Source organism: Ciconia boyciana, chromosome 5, assembly GCF_034638445.1.
Source record: "Ciconia boyciana chromosome 5, ASM3463844v1, whole genome shotgun sequence".
In the NCBI taxonomy this organism is placed as follows: domain Eukaryota; kingdom Metazoa; phylum Chordata; class Aves; order Ciconiiformes; family Ciconiidae; genus Ciconia; species Ciconia boyciana.
Window position 1 is genome coordinate 10,850,338 of NC_132938.1, and position 24,621 is coordinate 10,874,958.

Sequence of the window (24,621 nt, forward strand, 5' to 3'; positions counted from 1 at the left end):
TATACTAACTGAAAATTTTGAATTGTTTTGAAATATGCAACCTATAATGTTACATGGGTTGCAACACTTCTTGTGAATTAACAAAGACTGTCATAGTTGAGCTAATCTGCTGTAAGGGATGATTTCACAATTTACTTTTTTTAAAAATTTTTTAACTTCCATTTTAAAAATCATGGTGAAGAAATATGCTTGGGAATCACTGAAACAGAAGTCTCTTAAGAGCTAAGATAATCTCTAATCGGTGACTCTCATGATCTGAAAGCTAGCATGCTGTCTTGATCAAGGAAGTGAGGAAAAAATACCTACTACCTCTTTCAGATGATTCCTGAGTTAGCCTGATTCCCTTTTCTGGACTGGACTTCAGCAAGCTTGTTCAAGTTTTTTTTGGGGTGGGGAGTGGGGTTGTGGTTTTTTTCGTTGGTCTTGTTTGTAAGGCAGTAATGTGGCTAAGGTTGTGGGGTTTTTGCCTCGGCTTTTGCCAATTTTTAATTTATTTTTTTTTAATAAATTTTAGACTTAATCTTTCTGAAAATAAACCTTCTGGCATAAAATGCCATAGTCTTAAGAGCCTTGCATCTTAATTAAAAGAGTTTTCTGACTCTTTTATATGGAGCAATGTAATTTCAGCAGCATGATTATTTCAGGAGGCCGAAATGGCAAAATCAAGGTACTACACTGCTATGTTGTCTAACTGTACTGAGTACTAAGACTGGTAAGCTTTAACTCTTGAGAAGATGTGACCTTAAAGCCTGGAATTCAGCTTGGCTTTACAGAAAGAAGAGTTGTGAAATAATTGAATAAAAGTGACAGAAATCAAAGTGAGGAATTACAGTTATCCAATCATCTAGTGACTCATTTCACTAGCTGGGGACAAGGTTACTCAAGTATGAGAAAGAATGGATGACAGCTCAAACTTCCCTCTTAAGCCCTGTGAGTAACAGAAATTAGTAGACAAGGCTGTCTCTTAAACTTCCTTTCAAATTACAGTATCTGCTTAAAACAGTATGCCTAACTATTACATTAGTGACTACTTTGGCATAATTGAAAATATTAAAGGTGGTAAGTTCACTGCTGTGGTTGATTAACTTTTCTGACCTGCTCAGGTTGTTTGGTAGTTGCAGAAGAATTCCTTACCATTAGACTGATTGTTGTGGAATTAAAGTAGCAAAAACAATAGCTTGCAATTGTTTATGGATTTGGGTCCTGTGCTGAAGTGGTTGATACCATAATGTCTCAGCAGAAAAAGATGTTTATGACTTAGTAGTGAGTCAGTGTGGGTTAGTTGCAATTGATTGCAGAACTGGAGGCCAGGGATTCTGCTATTTCCAGTATTGTGTGTGTGTGTTTGGTTCTTGAACTGTCATTTTTCAGTGTTCTAGTTTTCTTTATAAAGGTACAGAACTTCTCTTCTGACTAGATAAATCACTTGGAACTTCTTATGAGATTCTTCATGATTGTTGTCCCAATATGCCAAACTGTCGTTTTGTATGATACAGTCCTCCATTCTGGAGGTCTGCCATAGATTCTTTGTTCCGAGGTGCATGCATTTACATTCTGACATATGAAATAAGCTTTGATTGAGTTGGCCCAGCTTACAAAGAATACAGGTTGCTGTTTGAGATTGCTCTTTTCTAATCCATCCTTCCCCAGATTCTGTGTTATCTTCAGATGTTGTAACTTCTGATGTCTGCTTCTAGATTATCCCTTAAAATTATTAATAGTAAGTAGTCCTTGGAGTTTTTCAATACCAGTATCTGTTTGATGGTTTGGGTTTTTTTTTTTCCGTAACTAGCTACCTCTAGAGCTCTATTAAGCTGCCAGTTGTTTATCTGCAAAACACACTGCATTGCACAATGGTCTTTTTCCACATCACAGTACCATATATTACTAAGTCAAAAACTTCACAAAATTTTGTATCTACTCAGTTTTATTTTCTCAAAGAATGAAGTAGGGTTTGGTTTAGATCTCACTTATTTCCAGTTAACATGACCTCATAGAAAGTAGTAGTTTTATCCTGGTTTTACCCAAGACTGTAGTAAAGAAAAATACATGAAGGAAAAAGAATACAGTGAAGAAAAAGCTGATTATTGTACTCTTATTTAATTATTTCCCATCTGGATAATTCTGTCCTACAAGACTACATAAATACTATTTCATTGTAATTGATCTAATTTAACCTCTAGGATGCAGTTTCTGTAATTGCATTTAGACTAATTGTTAGTTTTCCTATGTTTTTCAAAGGTTAAATTACATGTGCTTTTTTTCTTAAGACTGTTCTTCATACATGTGTCACTATGTAGCCTAAAAATCTTCAAATAGATTTTAAATGACGAGAACCTTCAGTTCCTCTTATATTAGGAGCATTTGCGTTATTCATGATGAAATTTACCTAGCATCATGTGAAAGAATGTAGTGCCAAATAGCACTGAACATAATTTAATTTTCAATTCCATTCCCCTAGGCAGAATATGAGGTATCTTCAGATGAAAAGCGTATAGACTGTGGCCTGAAAGTTTTAGAGACATACTTCACTAATGGGGTAAATATATTATATTGCAAAATATTGTCTCAAGTGTTTTGTAAATGTTAGATAAATAGAGATCTAAGTGGTTGCATTGTTTTTAGTAAATTGACTTTCAAACTTCATTAGTCCCATTTTTGTCTTACTGGAAGGTATACGGCCTTCTAAAATTGTGAAACTGTTATCAACTTGAGCAGAAACCTTGACTGATCTCTGCTTTTAACACTACTACCGTTATAATTTATTCTCCTATGTTTTCTAATTAAACTACTGGTCTCAAGTAAAGATATATTTTTAAACAAACTCATTTAGCATCTAAAGAAAACTTATTAACAAATTAACTCGGAGTTTTTTAGTCTGAAGACATGAGAATGAGGAATTCCCTACGTTCTCAGGCTTCTTTCAGACTGCTGTGTGATCTTTGTTGGTTTGCTGTATATTTTCAGAATTGCTGCAGGTTTTCACAAAGTGAAATGCTGTTTTGTTTTGTTTTGTTTTGTTCTAGAGCATTCTGTGACTCTGTATTTTACATGGAGATCATTAATAGCTGATCTTTTGTATATATTAGATCTCACTGATTGATTTTTAAGAGTCTGTTCTTTGGTATCTGATAGAAGCTTTTCTGTGGATATATCATTAGGCATTTGCTTTCTATGAGTAGATAGATACTCCTTCTGCTTCTCTTACTTTGTTCATGTTGAGAAGGCTTTACTCCAAATGAAGGTCTTGCAGATGCCTTAAGAGCAGAGATTCCAAGTTTGCCACATCTCTTCTGATAATTTCTTTGGGACTACCATAAGTCACATGCAGTTTTTGCAAAAAAACAGATTTCTTTGGACTGGTTTGAAATAGTTTCCCAAATTGTTTGTGTATTTCTTTCCCCTTCCTTCCGTCCTGCTAAACCAAATAGATAACTTGCTTTTGTGGTGGTAGACTTACGGAAAGAAAAAGAAATTTGACTTATTGCCAAGTTTGTTTCCCCAGATACTGAAATAGTAAATAACTGTAATAGCTTTCAATGCATTTTTCTGTAATAGGGAACAAACAAAAATTTTGCCCGAATGTGACTTTCTTGGTTTTCTCTTTAGCCAAACCATTCCTTTCTTTTTCGTGTATGAGCAGATTTCATTTCACTTTCAATACAGAACTTTTACTCGTTCTATTGATTTACAAATTTGCTCTCATTGTTGCCTTTTTTTGTTTTAATTATGTAAAGTCTGCAGCACACTTGCCAGAAATACCTCAGGAAACAGTAAATGAATGTAAAGCAAGACTGGAAAAGAACCCTTCTAAGGATCTTTTTATGGACTGTACTAGGTAAGTTAAAAATGCGTAGTGCTAAGCTTGAGTATCACAAGATAAATTTGTGTGTTTCTGAGAGAAATGAAAGGTGAAGTTATTACACCCAGGAGTATTTGGTCTCCTGGGAGATGTAGGTAAGATGTAGGTCTCCTGGGAAATGAGTGTAGGTAAGAAATTTGGAACAGATTTATTAAAGGACTAGGTTTTCTTCAGATGTGATGTAGATGTTGGACTTTTGCAGAGCTCTTTCTTTGCTATTTTTGCATAAAATCACCCTATTATCTGCTACCAAGTATTCTTTAAGTTAGAATAGTATTTCTCTTTATTATATTCTTACCTTTTGAGTGGTTTCTCTTTCATGATGAAGGTACTTAGAAAAATATGAAGTTATAAACTGGAGCTTGAAAGCTTTCTGAACAATGTTACACAATTTATGGTTCTTGAAAATGGGTTGAACTGAGGCCAACAGTTATATTCCATTAAGATGGCTGATTAGAGGATTGATTGTGATAGTTAACACAAACAAATACAACTTGTTTTTTTTCTGAAGTCATGAAGTGGTATTTCACACAGCAGCAGCAGGGAAGGCTTTTCTTGAAGGGACGGTACATGTTTACCAGTGTTGCATGTCTTTCTAAAGCCTTTATGTTTCTAATATTACTGGTTCTTCAAGGCACGCTTGATCATGTCTGAAGGATTACAACATGTTTTGTCACTGCTTGGGTCATCTCCCTGGCAACAAAAATAAGCATACTTTATAACAACCTGAGATTATAAGATTGAAAGGGATGTGTGAGAACAGCTAGTAAACCTGTCTCAAATGGAGAATCTGTCATGTAGGTCATCCCTTTTCCTCTGTCCAATAAATATCTGAATACCCACCCCCCCGGTGTATTTAATTTGAGGGGAATGATAAAGTACCTGGTGTTCAGGTTTTGGATATGGCATTTAGTATTTCAATTTCAAATCCTAGAATAAAATTTTACTTACCAGTCTCCAAAGAATGTATGAAAACTTGTAGATACTTTCCTGTAAATATCTTTCAGAGGTCATATTTGTGGGGTCATACATGCATCGCATAGCTACCGAGAGGCTGATGTTTAGGTGGGCTTGAAGACATTTAATGAGAATGCAGAGGTCAAACTTTCTAGTTACTATAAGTAACAGTAGTTTGGCATTCACTAGTGTTTTGACAGGAACAGTTTTCTGTGACAGGCAGTCACTTTGTGAGACATCTAGGTTAAACCATTGTAGAGCACAGTGACAATGTCTTTCTGCCTACAGCTTCATTGATATGTTTAAGTATATTTTAATAGATTGATATCACCTCCTGCTTCATCAGTTTTTTAAGTATAAGATTGATTTTATTTTCCTGTTGCTAGAATTGTCCATGAATACCTAAGCAGAAGACCTTTTGAAGCTTACCAAGAAAGTGTGTTTTTTTCCCGTTTTTTACAGTGGAAATGGCTGGAAAAGTAAGTTTATTTATAGTGTTTGCATTATAATTTTGCTTTGCTTTGTGGCCAGTTCTGCTTGTTATGCTAGAAATGCTATAGAGCCCTAATGAATGACATTGCTTGTCTAAGAAATTATGATCTGAAAGACCAGATGTAAAGGATGATGTTGATGGGACAGTGAGAGAGCCAATACTCCAATGGAAGTATCTGTCCAGGAGTCTTTAACTGGTAAATTTGTATTAGGTAAATGCAAATTTATTACCATATGGATATATGTTTGGCTGTCAAGTGTGCAGTGGGAAACCAATCTTGGGATTGGTTGCATTTCTTGGGATTGCTAGCATTTCTTGGGAATGCTATCATCCTTTATTTGAAAGTTGGTCTAATTAGTGGTTAATAAGCAGATTAATCTAGTTTTATAACCCACTGGGTGATTGGGTGACTAATCAGTTTCCCAGGATGGTGCAGACACAGATCTAGTAATTATAAGACAGCAAGGTTTGCATATATCAGAATCTAGTTTGGGCCTTTAAATCAATACTAAATGAGCGTCCAAACTTTTTCAGAAAGCTGACATTGGTACAAATCGACTCTAATCCAGCACTGCTGGGTATCATGATGACATATTCAAACATTAAAGTGCTTGAGAATTAATTTTATGGTAAATTCCAATTATCCAGTGTCTTTGACTGAATTAGTAGTAAAAGCCAGGAAGAGAACTAGGGAAGTTACTCAAACAATTAAACCAAATTCTCTATCAAATGAATCTCCATTTGTTGTCCTGAGAACAAAGCTGCATTAACAATGAATGCTCTCTTAAAACAAAACAAAAAAACCCCAGCTCACCACCATGAAATAGCCCTGCTCTGATACATGTTTAGGAGTGTTTTAGCATAGAATGGCTGACACCTTTACTGCCTCCAGTTATCTGTTCCTCTTCCACTACATCAATGCCTTAACAATTCGGCTTTTGCATACCACATGCAACTGCTGTTGCATACCACAACTCTTTATTTTTTGAAAAAGCCAAACAGCAAAGCAAAATCAGAAATGGCTTACCTTTTAAATGCTGTATTGTTAGCATGGTCTCATTGAAACACAGCTTACATGTCAGCGTACTGCAGCTAAGGGAGACAACTGGAGGTGATAAATTGACTGCTGATGAGGACAGATAAGGCTCTAACCACAGGCAGCACAGGGCCTAATTGATCAGCTTTTCTTCCTGCTATTGTGAATGTCTGATGACCACATGAGGGAGCCAATGTTTCTAATCAGAGCACCCCTTTCATTTGAAATTCAGTTTATTATAATACTGCCTTCATGAGGTCAAGGCAACTGTTCGGTAAGATGTCATAGAACAGGAAGGAGAAAATGAAGACAGACCTCGGAGTGGGGAGGGGATTACTAACTCTTGTAATTGCTGTTGCAGTAATTGTTTCTTTCTGTTAATCAGGCAACCAGTAACCAAACACACATTTAGGCATTACCGAGTACTAGGCAAAGGTGGATTTGGAGAGGTGAGTACAGAAGTATCTTTCTGCGAGGCAATCCTTAAGAAAAAAAAAAAAAAGGTTAATACAGAGGAGGAGCAGTTTTTTAACTCTTGACTCTAATAGTCTACATTTGACACATCACCTGGCAAACTGTCGTCAATCCAAACTGTTTTCTTTTAATGTGTTAATTTCAGTATTGTAGGTCTTGCACAAAGTTGGAGAAAACTTCCACTAACAACAGTTGCTTCTGTTCAGAAATTTCATTTGGCAATAAGAATGTAGTTTCTACTTAATAACTATGTAGAATATTCATGAACCTGATAGGAAAATCTATAGATTTTATTCATTCTGTTTATAATTCATTGGGTTTTTTCCCCCTACATACTTTCACCAGAGCCCTATATTGAAGGGGAAGGAGGGTTACTGAATTATGATCTTTCTCCCACGTGATTATGGCATGGATGTTTGTCCTCTGTCCTGCTTGCCTAGACATATACTGTAACCACAGTCAGGTGTTTCACCAACACAAGATCCACAGTTTTACTGAAGTATTCAACCCCAACAAAAGTGGGTTTGCTCCTATATAATCACTTTTTCTACTTCTGTTACAGCTTTTGTGACCCTTCAAAGTTGTTTCATGGGTGAAAGCTCTGTATTGATGCTTACAGACCTTCATTTTCTGAGAGCATTCAAGAGTGTGACTAAAGAAAATAAAATTTTATCTTCTTTAAAAAAATTTCTAAAAAAACCCTAGCATCTCTGACATACCTTCCTCCTTTTTTAGGTGTGTGCCTGTCAAGTACGGGCAACAGGAAAGATGTATGCTTGTAAAAAGCTAGAAAAAAAGAGAATAAAGAAGAGGAAAGGAGAATCAATGGCTCTAAATGAAAAAAGAATTCTAGAAAAAGTGAATAGTAGGTTTGTAGTAAGTATCTACTTCTGATCTTATTCTCAGAAGTTTGTCTTGCTTTGCTTTATTTTAATCACTTCCAGGAGCTTGTGGGCACAAGACATTTTTTTTTAATAGATTTAGAGAATGTATGACTGCTGAGATAAATGATTGATATAATAATAAGTATGTTTTGTGTGTGATTGTGCGTACTGCTGTGTAGAGGGCTTTTTTATCCAATATTGAACTGGTTTTAGGCAGCTTGCTTTCTTTCTCACTTACAACCAAAACATTAGGTTGTGTTTCAGCATGCTGATGCCGCTGAATCTTTGTCCTCTGTTTAAAGGTGAATAGATTATTCTATAGTACTCAAACTTGAATAATCACTTAAATTCTATTTCTGCTGCAGCCTATGACTGAGTATGTTTGCCTATGTTTATAAGGAGGATATTCCATATACTTTATTCCATCCTATTTTTCCTTCTCTGTTTCTCTTCTCTGTCTCTTCTGCCAATGCATTGCTCTCTGTTTTCTTCTCTTACCCCCTTCTGCCCTCCCATACACCTATTTTCTTATAATTAATGCTGATTTCTAATTTCATTTTTGGAGGTCATTCATAAATGCACTTACAAAGGGGTGACTTTATGAGCGCCTGCCATTTAATTGCCATTAGAAGTTGCATATCTTGCATTTCTCTGACTTTTAATAGTAGAGTTTTTATAACCTTAGGTATTTTTATAGCATTCATTACTCTATGGCTTATACATTTCAAGATAAACATGGAATTTGACTAGTATATCGATTCAGGTTAGTTATATTGCTTTGCTGTGTGTTAAGGCTTAAAGGGGTATCTTGGATGTGGAACAATTAACATAACTTTTTAATAGAAATTCCATAGAATGAAAGTCTTAATACTTTAACCTGATACTATCTTGAAAATTATAGTCTGTTAGTAGCTCTAATTACTAAGCAGTGAAATAACTTAGAATGATCAAAGATATATCAGGTAAACTTTCCCCCAGGTAATGTTTATTTTTTCATTGAATTGTTGTCATTTAAATGTTAACTTTAAATGCATTTTGCTGTTTTAAAATCCATTTACTGATAAATTTTGTATTACTGTTCAGAGAGGATTTTAAAGTGCCTGTGTTAGAGGATAGTGGAAGTTATTTATAAACAAATATATATAGTATGTATAAAATATGTATGTATGTATTTTCTGATAAGCTTTATGCATTAAAAAACCCCTGTAGAATACTGCCAGTTAAAAGAAAAATTAAGAACCTGCTGGCCAGATACATTAATGTATTTTAAATTATTATAAATAATGTTTTCGTATAAATGTGTTATTTTCTCACAAGGCTCTCACAAGGCTCTCACAAGGCTTGAACTGATTGAAATTGAATCCAGAAGTTACCTGAATTGATCCAGAAATTACTAGTTGTAGAGATACGTGAGATAAGAGTGAAACTTCTATTTTTGAGTAATATTTTTTCAAGATATGTAAATATTATAAATCAATAATAGATCAAAGTTGAATTTGAAATCTCTTTATAGGATTGAGCATAAGTTATTTTCTTCTTGCCATCCAATGTTTTTTTGATGCAACAGAGAATATCTAGATCTAGGATCTGCAGTAATACTGGGTTGGAAGTGGGTAGATAATTTGTCATGCTTGTCTCACAAGTGAAGTCATTAGTAGCTGGACAGGTCAGTTTAACACCACCAAATAGGAATCTTTGCCCTGAGTAGCTGATTTGTATATTTATTTCATTTTATTATTTAGTATTGGATTTATGATTCTGAAGGAAGAGTTTGGACTTATTACTGAGTTATGGCCTTCATGTACTTGTACTGCATTTAAAAATACATTTATTAAGTCAAAAAAAATCCTACTGATTTTTACCTAACTTATACTTAGCTTACATTAGGTAAGTATATTTAAATTCTATTGCTTTCAGTATAAGTTAGTTAATCACTGTAGGTAATTTTGAAGATCCTGCCAGATGATCACGAGCATAGCATAGCTTTTTCTATTGAAACTGAATTTGTAACTTAAACAACATATGTTAAATTTTGCATTCTATTACATTGTTTTAAAATTGTTTTTCTTTAAGTCCACAAGTCTACTTTAAAACTTTAAATGCACTTTAAAACATTTACCTAAAACCTGAAGAAAAAAAAAATAGGGTGTTCTTCCTTCCCTATTCCAAATACAGTGAGAAGAAAGACTATAAAGAGCTATACCAAGTTTTTACTGTTGGCAAGTTCTAAGCCAGGGAAATATGCAGTTATTTGGTGAGGGTGGAGAGGAATAGAAACTACACATTTGATCTTAGATTACTTTTTTAGTTTCTCTAATGTAGGGCAACTTTGAGTCTTGTAGTTCAGGAAGATGGTTTGACAATGCATAATTCCTGAGGTATCAATAAATTAAGGTATATGCACATGTTATCTTTACAAAGAGTAATACAGATAACGTGCAGCTGAGGGGCATCATCAATAAATCTGTTGTCTGGATGGAGCACTATGGCATTTGAACAGATATGTCACTAAACTTTTGTATGGTGATGTAGGGTTTGTGTATACATGCAAATTAGGCTGAATTCCTTTGTGTCTTCAAGTACTGGCCAGAAGCGATTCTCTCCCTGGCTGTTTTGTTCTTTTTTTTTTTTTAAAAAAAGGATTTTTATGTTGCTTGTATTGGAAAAAAAAGAGCTATGAATTGTATTGGGATTTATGAATGAATAATGGTCGTCTTCTCCCCCTGCCCCATTTTTAGGTTAGTTTATCCTATACATATGAGACGAAAGATGCCCTGTGTTTAGTATTAACCATAATGAATGGAGGGGATTTGAAGTTTCACATATATAACATGGGAAATCCTGGCTTTGATGAAGAAAGGGCTGTTTTCTATGCTGCAGAACTGTGCTGTGGCCTAGAGGATTTGCAGAAGGAGAGAATTGTTTACAGGTGAGTGTCATCTACAGTCACTTGAACCTTGAATTTTCCATGTCTGTTCAGCATTGAATGTATTAATTGTTTTCTACTAAAACAAGTTTATACTTTAACTTCATAGTAAAAGAAGTCAAAAAATTGTTCAGTTTTCATGGCACATTCTTCAGAATTACTGATCTTATTTGTCATCTTACTGTTAATTTAGGTCTAGATACTTGCTACATTCTAAAACATTATAAAGTTGATTCAAGGTTTGTTTGTAAAATGATAGTAAATTGTGATTTACAAAGCAAATTCATTAGTAATTCAAATAAATAAATAAGTTTTAGGAACATAGGATTGTATTCCTGCCCACTCTAAAGTAGAAGTTCACAGAAGGCTATAGAAGTCCCTTGCTGCATTGCTTGTTATGCCCAAGAGGGTAGAAAGTCAGTTATAATCTATATTGCCACCTTTCTTCTGTTTTTATTTCAGGTTCCTCCAATAAACACTTTATTGCTTTTGAATTACTGAAACTGTAAGAAGCTTCATGCATTGTAATTGAGATTGTATGATCTTACTTCTCTTTTCTGTCTCTGTACATACATCGTTTAACCCCTGGCATGCATTAATATTACAGAACAAACAAAACAAACTTACTGGTGGACCAAAAATGCTTTCTTTATCTTTCTGGTGTGTAACACCAAGTACCACTTATTTTCAAAGAAGATTTAAAATATAATCCTGCATAACTTTAATATAGTGAGTCTTAGTCTTTTCCCTCCTCGATATAGAAGACTAATATACACACAGCAGAAAGTGGCAGAACCACAGAGTAAATAAGGCTTATGCTGGTTCTTGTACATGGTTCCCTAAAGAATTTGGCCAATCTTGCAATGTTATACTGTGTGTTTTGGCATGCGTGTAGGAGGGAAGCAAGGATGAATGGTTTTGCTCATCATTCTGAAATGGATCAGCTACAAGTAGGTCATTTCACATTGCCAAAGTGAAAACAAAACTGATTGTTTAAAATACAAAACAGCAACAAAAAACCCCCAAACAAAACAAAAAGAACAAAAAACCACACAGCCCTTGTCTGTTAGCTATTTGCCTACAAGACTTTCAAACACATATGTCGAATCCCAGTGTTCTCTGTCTATAATTCCAGATCTTGGAGTGATCGTGGTTTCTTCTGGAGCTGTCTTGGTGTCTGGATCTCTACCCTGTTTTGTGCTATTACATAATAAATTTTAAATTATTAAGAATTTGCATGGCCTTAAATTTATGAGCAAGGAAAAACGTAGTTTCACAACCAACTCTGAGTAAAATTGCCTCTTAATTAAAAGAATGGGAATTATTTCTAGTCCTCTGTTCATAACAAAATGAAGGACCAAGAGACAGTTACCTGTACTTGTGTTAGTAACTGAATAATTTGTATGCTCAGCGGAAAAAGAAGGGCTTCATTTTAATCATAATACCTGAAGGCGTTATTTAAACAAGTCAGGATAGGACATACTAAGGGAGTTCCTGCCCAGTAGGTAAACAGATTAAAAGAGACTCTAATTATGCCATGTCAGCTCAACTACTGAGTACTAAAACTAGAAAATGTTTGGATAATTTTATGCTCTCTGTAGAATCACTGTCAGCCCTGCACTTTTTCATATCGAATGACCAACTTTTTGTAAAACAAATTCTTCTTTCTTCTCTTTTGCTAATGGTAGTTTTTTTCCTGATGGTTTTGATTTCTTTTTTCCATATGTATTTCTTTTTGTATCATGCATTTAGGAGCATAGTTGTAAATTTTACAGTTTTAAAGTAAAGAAGCCAAAACAGGTGGTCATAGAAGTCTTAAAATGTCACCAATTACAGTGATATGTTACATGTCTCTATCAGGCATCTTAATGGAAATGCATTTAGGCAGCAATACAGTGATTATATATGATTAGTGAAACAGAAAGCTTGGGAAAATTTGCCATAATTATTTTATTCTCACCAAAGAAATGCTGTCAGCCTCCAGTCTTAATGTTGTTGGGAGGCGGATAACATAATGAAGCACATTTTCATTGATTCAATGATTTATTTTTCCGAATTATGGTAACTAATATTTTTCATTCTCTGGGGCAAGAAACTACAGAAGGAATGTTCTTCTTATTTTGCTATCATTTTGAAAGCATTTAATACTGGTGGGACCACTGAATTTCTGAAATTGGAGCTAGTTCTTTTTCTTGTTGCCATATCTCAAGATCTATTATTGCATTTGTTTTCCAGCTTTAAAGGAGGAGTTTTAAACTCTCTTTTTAGACAAATAGCTTAAACTGTTAAAGCGGACTTTAATTCTGTAACATACTGTTATAAAATATTTTCTTGAGAACTTGTGGGAAATTCAGAAGGGAAAATTCAGAACTTCTGAAAATAGAAATCCTCAGTGCAGAAGGGTGTCAGCAGATAGCAGTAAAATCAGTTCATCTTATCAGTTTGTTCAGTTCTAGAATGGCAGTTTTAATGTAAGTCAGTCATGTTAAAATTTATTATAAATTTATTATATTTGGGATGTGTTGCCATCAGTAGCAAAATGCCTCATAAAGTGGAAAAACTAGGCCTAACTTTTCTCTCTGTTACCACCAATTTTTATTGTGTGTTTTATATGTGTTTCATACCAGTTATTACTGGATTTCAAGCAGTGGCGTTAGTGCTGTCTTTAGGACCCTGGAGTCAGTTGTGCCATTCTGTTAGTGGGGTTCCCACTGGACTAAAGAACAGGTGCAGAGCTGGAAGGGGGGCCCTGCACTGCCCTGTGATAGCGATTGAGCCAGTTTGCTTGTTCAATGGGAGCTTGTGAAACTATCTGTAACTTGCCATATGTTGCTGACATGAGAAAAATAAGCAAACAGACAGGAACAGGCAGTAGTGGAGCTATTCATCCATCTGCTACATAAAAAGTCTGATAATACTTAGAGCAAAGTCAGGATGTGTGTAAGACAGAGTCGGGAACAAGTGCCTGCTTTCCAAAAGGGACTTAATTGCTGGAGTTTTCCTGCAGGAGTTACCTGACTCCTCAAGGATGGTAGTGTTTTTTATCAGATAAGCTGCTTGGGTACCTAGATTTTCCCCACAAACTCGTGTAGGCGCCCATAGCACTAGTGAATGTGCCTGGAAGGTCAAAGATCAGGCTCAAAGACCTGTTGAAGCTGTAGTGGGTAAACCAAGTAGCTCCTTCCCTGCCTTGTGCCTATGCTCAGAGTAGACATCCTTACAGTGAAATCCCCTGAAGGATTTTTATCCAGAAATTTTCTCTGTAGGAAGGCTGGTGTAAGCTATAGCAAAAATAGACCAGTGCTTGTTTAGTTCAATTTAAAATAAATATATAATTTTTATCTAACTCTTTTTAATGAACCTCTTAGTTTTGTGAGCTTTGCAGTCCTCCAACCTCTCTCTGCTTCATAAGGGAAAGCTGCTGCCTCTGTTGCTAGAATTGCATTGCTAGCTCTCATTCTGAGTTTGGTTTTCAGCTCAAGTAGCCTGTTATCCAGTGCAGGACTAGCGTCTCTGTATTCCAACAGAAACTGTGACTTTGGCGTCTGTCATGGTGAGGGAGGGGAAGAGGGAGAAGGCTGATACCCCAAAGCTAGCATCGCAGAACTAGAATTTGTAGCTGAATGCTTCCAAAAGCTGACTTTTTGCAAACGGCTAGACCTAGAAACTAATAGCATTAAAGAGCTGGAATTTTGGTTAGAAACAAGTTTTACTATTGACTGTTGACTGACCAAAATCATGTCAGAACAGAATTAGCTTCTATTAAGCAGCAGATGTTGCTAGTAAGTATTAAGTTTTAGGTTAGGCTTTAATCAGTCTTTTTGGAGATGAAGCTCTTTAAACTTGTTTACTTGTGTTAACCTGAGCATATATTATGTGCTGTAAAGTAGATGTGTTTCTACCTAAAGTTTGAGCTGAATTTTCTTTTTCTTTTTTGGTAGTGGTGTGGGGTTTTTTGGTTTTTGCTTTTTTACTCTGATCTCTCCTGATTTCTCTGGTATTGTAATCTCATATGTAATGTCAAATGATTAACATGATGGGGAGTGTCTAGCCTTAAAAGTATTAGGAGGAAAGTGTCTTGCTGACTTCTTTATACAGTTAATCTCATGAAATAATGAAACTTTAACCTGAATACACATACTTCAGAGCATCAATTTATCAATTATTGGGGAAAAAAAAAGCATATAGATTTATTGGTGAACAAATGTCTGTGTATATTTCTCTCATTTTGAATGTAAATTCTAGAGTCGTTCTTCCTAAAATTGCTTCTTTTACATTATTCAGTCTTTTCTGCTTGTATATGAATAACTGTTACTGTCACAACTGTACATATACCTATATATGTACATATTGTTTTTAATAATCTATTCCATTAATAACTGAACCTTTAGTCAAGTACTGATTTTTGCTTGTCTATTTCTGGCCTTACGACATTTATGGTGGAATAAATCTAAAAGACTGTATTGCAGTCCACATACTTTCTGATGCATATCACAATTATATGTATTATATATATACTATATGTCTTATACATATATTCTATGCATATATATATAAAATACATAAAAATATGTGTATTCTCAGTAGAATCTGCTAGAGGATAAATCCTAGAAGTAACCTCTGAACAGCTTCTGATTCAGATTCAGTGACTCCCCAAATTTTCCTTGGGGGGGGTGGGGTGGGGGGGTGGGGAGGCAGATCCAAATATCCCATTGAGTTTCTTCTTTTGTTCTTAAAGTAAAAATGTACAAGAAGATGCCTATAAAATGCAGAATTGTAACACTGAATTAATTGACCTTTTTGCTATTTCCTGAGTCTTGCTAGCATTTAATAGCTAAAAAGTTTCATGTGAAACTTTGATGTTTACAGAAAAGTAGTAGAGACTCTTAGAAAGTTGGTTGCAACAAATGCTAACTAGATACAAGTGTCTAGTAAGCTTTAGAAGCTGCACGTCCAAATTAAAGGAATTGATTATATTAAACCTATGCTTAGTCTTGGGAGTATTACTCTTTGCTAATATTCTGACACCCTGGGATGGCATATAGCAAGGGGTCAGCATCAAACTGCAGCAAGCACAGATGTGTTTTACCGTTGTGGAGTTATATGGCTGATACTCTCAGGAGAAATGTCTTTCACTTATGAGCACAAATTTGGGTGTAAGTTGGTGGTTCTTCATATCAGGATTTTAGTGTTGTGTAGAGGAAGTTTCTCATCTGTGAAACATTAATTGCTGTTGTTAATGTAAATGGATTAGAGAGTTGGGAAAAAATCAAGAGTTCTATGGTTAAACTACTTGTATTATAGGTTCTCAACTTCACAACTTTTTTTGTATATAGGTGGAAACTGGAAAAATCGCTTTAATCAGAACCAAGAAGTCTTATGTTGCCTCAGTTGCACTTGATGATGGCTAATAATTTTGTATTTGTATAATTCACATTTCTATTCTGTTTAATTTGTAGAGACTTGAAGCCTGAGAATATACTCCTTGATGACTGTGGTAAGTAAATATTAAAATTAATTTTGAAATTGGGAATTACAAATCTAATTAATACTGTGCCAGAAATCAAAGGGATTTCTTCATAATAAAAGGGACCTGACTTACAAATGTTAACTTTAATTAGTAAAGAAAAAACTGCCCTTGCTTTTTAGAAAGTAGGGGAAAATATTGGGTTTTTGGGGGATGACGATGTTTGAGGGGTCAATTTCCCACCATAAAATGGCTACTTTTCCCCTTTTGCTCCTCCTTCTCCCCCCCACCTTGATTTAAGATGGCTAAAATTTTATATGGGTTTGCTCTCTGTTTGTGTTTTCTTTGGCTATGGAAACATGATTTGTTAGATGTAGGGCCAGAATTTTACTTAGTAAACTATAATTAAGCAATAAAGGAGAAAAGAAAACTGAAGCATCTCTGTTTGTTTTAACATTTCAACTGAAACAGGTCTGATGGTCACTGATGCATATGTGTCTGGAAGGAATTAAGGGAATACAAACAATATGAAGAAGTGTTTTTATTTTTTTTGTTTTTCAAAAGCCAAATTAATTTTCTTTAATGACTTCATATGAAATTTATCAGAATCCTTTGAATTCACTGTAGAACATGTGCAGCAATTACCTTCTTCTAAGCTGTGGATGAATATTACCAGTTTGTTTGTGTAATTGTTGAGTATTTTAGTTAAAGAAGAACTGTTTTTGAAGTCATTAGCACAATTTTTTTTTTAAAGTCAGCATGTTCTGACAGATAAATTTCTAAAAAGGTGATGCTTGGGAGAAGTCACTTTCCAATAGCTAAAGCTTTGCTAGACATCAAATGCATTCTTTAATTTTTCTCTCCAGCAACTTCTTGCAAAAGCTGAAGGCTTCTTTCAGGAAAAATGTGGCCTTGCAGGACTGCACTAGAATGCTTTCTCTCTGCCAGGGATATTCTGATCTTGTTCCAGAGAGCAGAGGGGACTAATTAGAAAATCGCTTCAGGAGCTCAGATGCTGCACTTGAAAAGGGGTTCATCAGATGTCAGGGAATAGAAGAGCATCTGAATGTATTTAAAATAGCATTTGCTGCTCAAGAGCATTTACTTATTTCCAACCAGTATATAGAGTGGCACTTGACTTTCTCCACTCGATTTCCCCACCCCTTGATTATCTATCACATGTAAATAAGAAATTAATATGCTTTTAACTAACATTGATGCTGTAGAGCTTTTTGAATGACAGAGAATATGTGCGCAAAGGACATTTGGGCAATGTAATGGGCTACCCAGAGAGGTGATGCAGTGTCTACTATTGGAGGCTTTCTAGACAAGAATTTAAAAAGCCTTGAACGCTTTGGGCTGACTGCTTGCTCAGAAGGTTGTACTAGAGACCTTCTGAAGTCCCTTCCAGCCTGAAGTATTCTGTGAATCTGTGATGTTTCTGTAAATTATAGTGTCCCTGTCCTTATATCCAGTATTAGAAATTGGTTTTTGTTTTGTTTTGTTTTTTCCCCCTGAATCTTTCAATGTTCTGTTTTAAAATTGAGTGGAAAATGTAATTGTCCTTTCTTCTGTCTAGCCTTTTATATTTTTATTAAGAAAGTACGTTATGTATTTTTAAATTAGAATCATGTCAAAAGACAATTCAAGGCAAGAATTGTAAAATCATTTGCTGTTGAGTCTGTCCAGCAAAGAACTTTATCTATCCATGGGAATGTAAGGGAGGGTGGGATGAACTTATTCCCATTGCCCTTCTTGGACTGTTTCCCCATCTGATCAGTGTTGTTCATGACAAATCATAGTATTCCACCAGACTACTTCTACATTAATAGGTACCAGTGTAAATGCCATGAGTATTGGAAAGGTAGTCAACTTGAGAAGTTTGGCTTATATAGTGAAATAGAAGCTGAAGTTATCTACATTAGACTGATTCATGAGAAGGGGAAATCCTAATATTGAACTAACATGTTACAATACAAATAATTCTAAGTAGGTTATGTCTAGGCTACTTTTCTTTTGGAGTGGGAGTGGGGATAGCAATTCCAGTTACTTGTGCTTAGCATTATTAGGGTACTTTGTTAGAGGAAAACCTGATGTCTCAGTACAGGCTACAGTTTTGTCATCTTTGGAATAAATGGAGTAAGTTCTGATGTTTTGTTAGGAAGTCAGAAAGCTAAGTGTTTGTGGTGGGAACACAGAACGGAAAAATACAAGTGTCTGATGCATCAATACAGAATTTGAAATGAGCAGTCATCATTTCTATTCGTCCCAGAGTAGCAGCCTATGCCAAAGCTAGGAATTGGAGTACTTAACAGCAATTTTTTTGTATGACCTTCAGGAAATCAGTTAGATCTGTGCCTCTCTCTTCCTTTACGTATTTAAGGGAGGGTTGAATAATGATAAAACACTCCTTTCTAGTTAAGTAACCTTAGTGCTATGAGTATATGAATGTTTTGATGTTTTGGGGTGGCTTTTTTGATGAGGTATGCTACAGAAATTTTTTGTTTTAAAAGTGGTCATATTTTATTATTTGCTGACTCTGTATAATTTATTTTAACATAAATAGGACATATCAGAATTTCAGATCTTGGATTAGCTGTGCAGATTCCAGAAGGAGAAACAGTCCGAGGACGGGTTGGGACTGTTGGTTACATGGGTATGTAAAGTATCCTTTGCTAGTTATGTTTTACCAGAAAATTTGCTTCTGTGAATATATGAATGACTTGCCCAAAGAACTATATGTGGTCTGGATTAGTTACTAAACATTTTATGGGAAGAAAGGTTATGCAGTGGTAGATGTTAGTAGTCAATTATAAGCCTACCGATAAACTTGAAAACTTAACTCTGGAAATTCTAGCTTTAGGTAGAATGTTAAGCAAGCACCTATTTTTTTTTAAAGGTTCAAAGAGATTTAGGGTCACAGGTAAGCAGATGAATTACTATGACAACATATTTCTTTACATGCTTTGGAAAAAACTTCATTCTTAGTTTGTAAACAATCATGATTTAAGGGTTAAAGAACTTAAGTGCTTCTCTTGGATATAAACAGAGTCCTCGCTGTAGAAATTAGCGTTTCTTCAAAGTACAGAGGAGTTACGCAAATATCTCTGCACAGAGCCAAAAGACTGCCTGAGAGTTTTTTCAATATTTAATTAGTTCAAGTGAATTGTCATGAGGGTTTCTTTGTTTTTGTTTTGTAGCTCCAGAAGTACTCAAAAACGAAAAGTATACATTCAGCCCAGATTGGTGGGGTCTTGGGTGTTTGATTTATGAAATGATTGAAGGACAGTCTCCATTCAGGAAGCATAAGGAAAGGGTCAAACGGGATGAGATTGACCGGAGAGTAAAGGAAGACCAGGAAACATATTCAGACAAGTTCTCAGAGGAGGCAAAATCCATCTGCAGGATGGTGGGTGAAGAGACATAGAGGTTTGAAAATTAAATTTCTAATCCTTTTAAGAGATGAACTACTTTATTTTAACATCTTCTATCGAAAAATTTTCAAAGCTGGAGTTCGTAAATCTTTCTTTGGTTCAGATGGAAGTTTGTGATTGTCCATGAATTGTTCAATTATCAAACTTGGAGAATTGAGAACTTTTTTCAACATGAAGGCTGCATAAATTGATTTTTCATCACGTGAATGAAAAGGTCCAGTACTCCTTGGACCACATGTAATTATAGACGGAGTACAATAGCATGCTCAACTTTGATACTGTATGGGGAGAAATGGCAGAGTAGTATACTAGTTTTCTTGCCTCAAAGAGTCTGTACAAAGACAACAGCTTTTTTTTATCTTGCATGTTCTTGAATTTAGTAAGAAGCGTGTCTATACAGAAAGCTTCAAAAGTTTTCTTTACTAGTTTATGCAAAATATGTGCATTACTTAAGCCCATTGGAAAAAAAGTTTGTATTTCTTGAAAGTAAAGTCTAATGCAAAGTCTGTACTGTAAAATCTATTTAGTATCAATTAAATTAAATTAATTCATCAATTAAAATATTTTCATGTAACTTTGGGTGTAATCTTCAAATGGTCTGCTTTCAGGGATTCTTTTGTCTGCTGAAAATCTTTTTGCTCCCAGAATGTTGTAGTTTGGATTTCCGATTCATTTTGATACCATGATAAATTTCATCTAATAAAAGGCCAAGTGATAAATTAAACTTATTGAAAGACATTGCATATAGATTTATTTTTTTTTAAATTGTGGGATTATATCACTGGATCAGCCTTTTTTTCCATATCTTTGCAGTTACTTGCTAAAAATCCAGGGGAACGACTGGGTTGCACTGAAGATGGAGCTGCTATTGTAAAGCAACATCCTATTTTCAAGAATATTAACTTCAAGAGGCTGGAAGCTAACATGTTAGAACCTCCATTCTTGCCAGATGTAAGTAGGTGAGACAGATTTGATTAGTATCTAAAAAGGCAAGAACTGTCATAATTCTATGTCAGCAATCATGTGAACTCCAGAGAAACCTTTAAAGTTAAATTGGCAGGAGAATGCCATTGCAGCTATTGATGGCTAGTTGTTTTGTGGCATTTCATCTGAGATCACAAAACAATTTACAATAGTTGTATTGCTCTAGGGAGCTTTGTAGCTGATTTCTTAGCCCTTAGAAGTCTACTTCCCTAGCTCGGATGCTGAACAAATGAAGGTTAACTTTGAAGAAATTACTCTGCAGTTGAAAGGAGGGTGACAGATGAGTGAATTATGACAACCATTAAGAAATCCAGAAAAGTTGCATGCTGTTTCTGGTTTTGGTATTTCTTTTCTGTTAGTTGCAGGATGGATGGAATTGCTCAGGTGCCTTATGACGAAAGTGTTTTAAGTTTTTGCATTTCTGTTTTGTAGTACAGTGTAATTTGGTACTCAGCAATGTGAAATATAAAATTGCAAACATTTCGTTCCCCCTTCGCTCATCTGGGAAAGAAAAAGAAAAACAAACCCCACAAAAAAACCAAAACCCACCAAAACTAAAACCCAAAACCTTAATGAAGCAATCTTGTATTGTACTGCAGCCACGTGCCGTATATTGCAAAGATGTCCTGGACATAGAGCAGTTCTCAACAGTAAAAGGAGTGAACCTGGATACTACAGATGATGACTTCTATTCCAAATTTGTTACGGGTTGTGTCTCAATCCCTTGGCAAAATGAGGTATTGTATATTTCATAAAAGATTATTTTCTTTAGCACAGCAATATAGAAGATTTAATAAGGGATATAATTATAGTATTAACTTTCTCTGTGAGATGCAAAGAAGTTTCTGCTTTAGACTTCTTTGCTGAGAGAGTTCAGAAAAAAGTTTTTCCCAAAACATAAACAACTTGCTAAAAATTGAGATCTGTAGTAAATTTGCATAAATAGAATCTGGCATCTTGTCATCATAGGTACAGCCTACAGAACAGTATTTAGCATCAGTATGACCCCATTTTCCTTGTTCTTCTATCACACGTTATTCAATATTGCTGTTCATAGGAGAGGGATAGAATGCTATTCAAAGTCTTCAAAAGCAAATAGGTGCAGTACAAGCTGTTTGTGTATCATTATGCCTGTGTATCAATAGAGTATCCAAGTGACATAGTAATACAGAACTGCAAATTCACCTTTTCCAAGGTTTCAAAACAAACAGTTCAACATTGGTTGAGTCAGACTTTCTCTTAAAGCTTTTTCATCTGCCTAGTGAATAAGTATTCTAGTATTCTGCATGGAATACTAGAATTTTGCTGCCTCTGCATGCATTTCAGTCTGTATTTAGGAAATTCAAATCTTCTTTATTATTTCAGGAAGAGCACTCAGTAGCAATTATTTTAAATTGTAGTTCTTGTTATGAATGCCTTCCCCCTATTATAAGATGTTAATAACTTTCTGAAATTACTATTGTCTTGAATTCTACTAGTGTAGTTTCTTTCCCAGTATGATTTTTTAAATTTTACTGAAAGTTTGAACATAAAAGATGAGCAATTTCTGAACAAGTCAGAGAAAAAAGTACATTCCCTTTTGTTTCCCTTTTGCTTTTTTTTTGCATTTCATTAAAAAGGAGATTTGAAAGGTGTCATTGACATAGAAAGTCTTCACTAGGAAGCAATGAACCTTAGGCTGCTGGAGAAATAAATATTTCCTATGCTGTGTTGTAATTCTGAACTTCATAATACGATCCAGTCATTAAGAAATGCACTGCGTCTTAATAACTCTAACCCCACATAGAGGGATAAAGTTGAAAGTAGTTGTGGAATTCTGGTGATGGTATTTCCCTTTCTTCAAGGAATAATGGTGCAGACTTCATTTTACGTTTGTGCTTGTTTTCTTTTAATTCATGTTACTGAGCTTTCCCTCAAATCCTTGCTCTCAAGTCTCTTAAGAATTCCTCCTTCCCTCCCATACTATACCTAATATCATGGTTTACAATAAAAGCAGACTGCATTTCTTCTTATTCCTCTTTATGTCCTCTCTCCTTCTACAAGGTATACTCGTTTGGTTGTGTGCCCATCATGATAGATGTGTATCAGTGGCACTCACCGATAAATGCCAACTACATGTGGGCATTAGCCATTCTCCCCCTTCTGACCATGCCTGTTTGTTACATTTTGGCATTTACTCTTTCTGCTGTCCTTTCTGCACCTGGTAATTGTATTTTAAATTATTTTGTTTTCTGTGTACACAAACACGGATTATTTCAAAATCCCTTGCATCTCTCCAGAGACCTGTCTTCATTATATCTTTTTTGTTGTTGTTCATGAAGTATTGCCTTCTCTATCTCATTGCCTTATTTTTAATTATGGTATATGTTGTGTTTGATAGATGGCTGCCCAAAACATCAGAATGATGTTTAAATTACTGTGGTCAGACATCAGCTGCTTTTTCCCCAAGAGTGCAATTCATCCCCTTTGTAAAAAGTATCCCCCCGAATACTATGCAGGTACTAGTATTCTGCATAGAATAATAATTTCTCCTACTCTATGTCCTGTTTGTTAATAAAGTTCAGTCCTGGGTATAGAGATATTATATTTGTTAGGTTAGATTGCTCTGAAATGAGCAGAATAGATGAGAGGAAAATCAAGTTCTGGTTCTGAAAACTTCTGCTTATTGCATCATGGGCAGAAGAAATGCCTTACCAAAGCAAGGGAGCATCTGGGTACTTACCTGCATGATAGCGCTCTCATTGCTATTCTTTAGGTCTCTGGACGCACAGGAGAGTTAATGTAGACTTTGTGCCTTCCTTCATGAAGCTCTGCAAGTGGTGTAGTTTGGCTGATGAATTTGTAAGTTTTTAGGAGTACCCAGCCAAAGTAAATAGATAATACATGGAACATGTTTGAGAGGCTTGTATGGATATTTCATTTATATTTCCTATGTTTCAAAGATGATTGAAACGGGATGCTTTGAAGATATCAATGCATATGAAACTGATGGTACTGTGTCACCAGACAGAGAGAGGTCTCCTAAAGCAAAGAGAGGCTTCTTTCACAGACTTTTTAGTGGAGAGGTAAGGGTATTTCTATTCTTTCATAAGAAAATGACCAGTAAAACCTTAACAACCATTCCATTTTTTCTATCATTTTGCAATAGAAAAATCAAGTTGTTCACTGAATACTGAAACTAATGAAATCTGGTTTATTATGGCTTTGCCCCTGCACTGCATTTCAGAAACTGTAGCAATCCCTATAACTCCAGGAGTTTTTCCTCCCTCAGCATTCTGTCTTCCTCTAGTGTCTGCTAGAGGTTACCTGGGGAAAAGGTAGTGTATGCTGTTAACAGCTGTGCTATAGATCTTTCCTAAAGATATTAATTTTGGTCTTGCTCCTTATGTATTTTGCCAGTTTTTAGAAAAACTTCTGGGGAGATGACTTCAGAGATAATTGAGGCCCCCTCTGTAAAAACTTAAATAAAATTGACTAATGAACTCAGAAGTGAGTGTGGTGGAGCAATGCAAGTCCTAGGACTCGCTCCTTTAGAAAGCTGGGCTCCCAATGAATCATTCTAGAGTATTAAGCAAATAAGTAAAAATATCCTCTAAATGAATGAGTGTGAAGAAGTGTCATGAAACAAATGTTAAAATATCTTAGGAAGTTTAATGCCTTTACCAAAACAACAACATAATATATGTTTACATAGCTTCTGATAATGCACAGCCTTTTCTTACACACATAACTTCTACTCTTTAGTAAACAGAGGTATATGACTTGACTATTTACCACCTAAAAGACACGTGGCATATTGTGCTTGTTTATAGGTTGTGAGAAATAGGCTATTTGTAAAGGTTTTCAGTTGAAGATGTTGTACACAATTCTGCTTGCTCAGTATGCCTGCACTTAGAGTGGAATTATCTTGAGAAGCATGAGTATATTCCAGTAGAGAACACTTCTGTAGAAATTACTTTTGCTTTCAAGCAGAAATGGAATTTTAAAATTGCTAGGAGCATATCATTAAGTAGCCACAACAGGGCCATGTATTAAAATTGCATGATGATATTTTTTTGTCATCAGCTGGTAATTTACCTCTCTCAAATGGTACAATGCTAATGG

General features: G+C 35.2%; 1 protein-coding gene across 2 annotated transcripts in view; it reads left to right on the top strand.

Annotated features, from left to right (window-relative positions):
• GRK4 (G protein-coupled receptor kinase 4) overlaps positions 1-24,621 on the top strand; it is a 43,547-nt gene that overhangs the window by 13,752 nt on the left and 5,174 nt on the right. The window contains exons 4-15 of one of the 2 annotated variants that reach the window (XR_012042645.1): positions 2,462-2,539; positions 3,738-3,838; positions 5,206-5,298; positions 6,734-6,797; positions 7,558-7,698; positions 10,445-10,635; positions 16,092-16,129; positions 18,666-18,755; positions 19,300-19,508; positions 20,347-20,492; positions 21,117-21,254; positions 23,460-23,582. Coding sequence is in view for 1 of the 2 variants with exons in the window: in XM_072862366.1 (XP_072718467.1) it covers positions 2,462-2,539; positions 3,738-3,838; positions 5,206-5,298; positions 6,734-6,797; positions 7,558-7,698; positions 10,445-10,635; positions 16,092-16,129; positions 18,666-18,755; positions 19,300-19,508; positions 20,347-20,484; positions 21,117-21,254; positions 23,460-23,582 (1,404 nt within the window). In the remaining variant the exon portion in view is untranslated. Of the gene's footprint in view, positions 1-2,461; positions 2,540-3,737; positions 3,839-5,205; positions 5,299-6,733; positions 6,798-7,557; positions 7,699-10,444; positions 10,636-16,091; positions 16,130-18,665; positions 18,756-19,299; positions 19,509-20,346; positions 20,493-21,116; positions 21,255-23,459; positions 23,583-24,621 lie in introns of those variants that run through there. The other variant, XM_072862366.1, reaches the window with a different exon arrangement.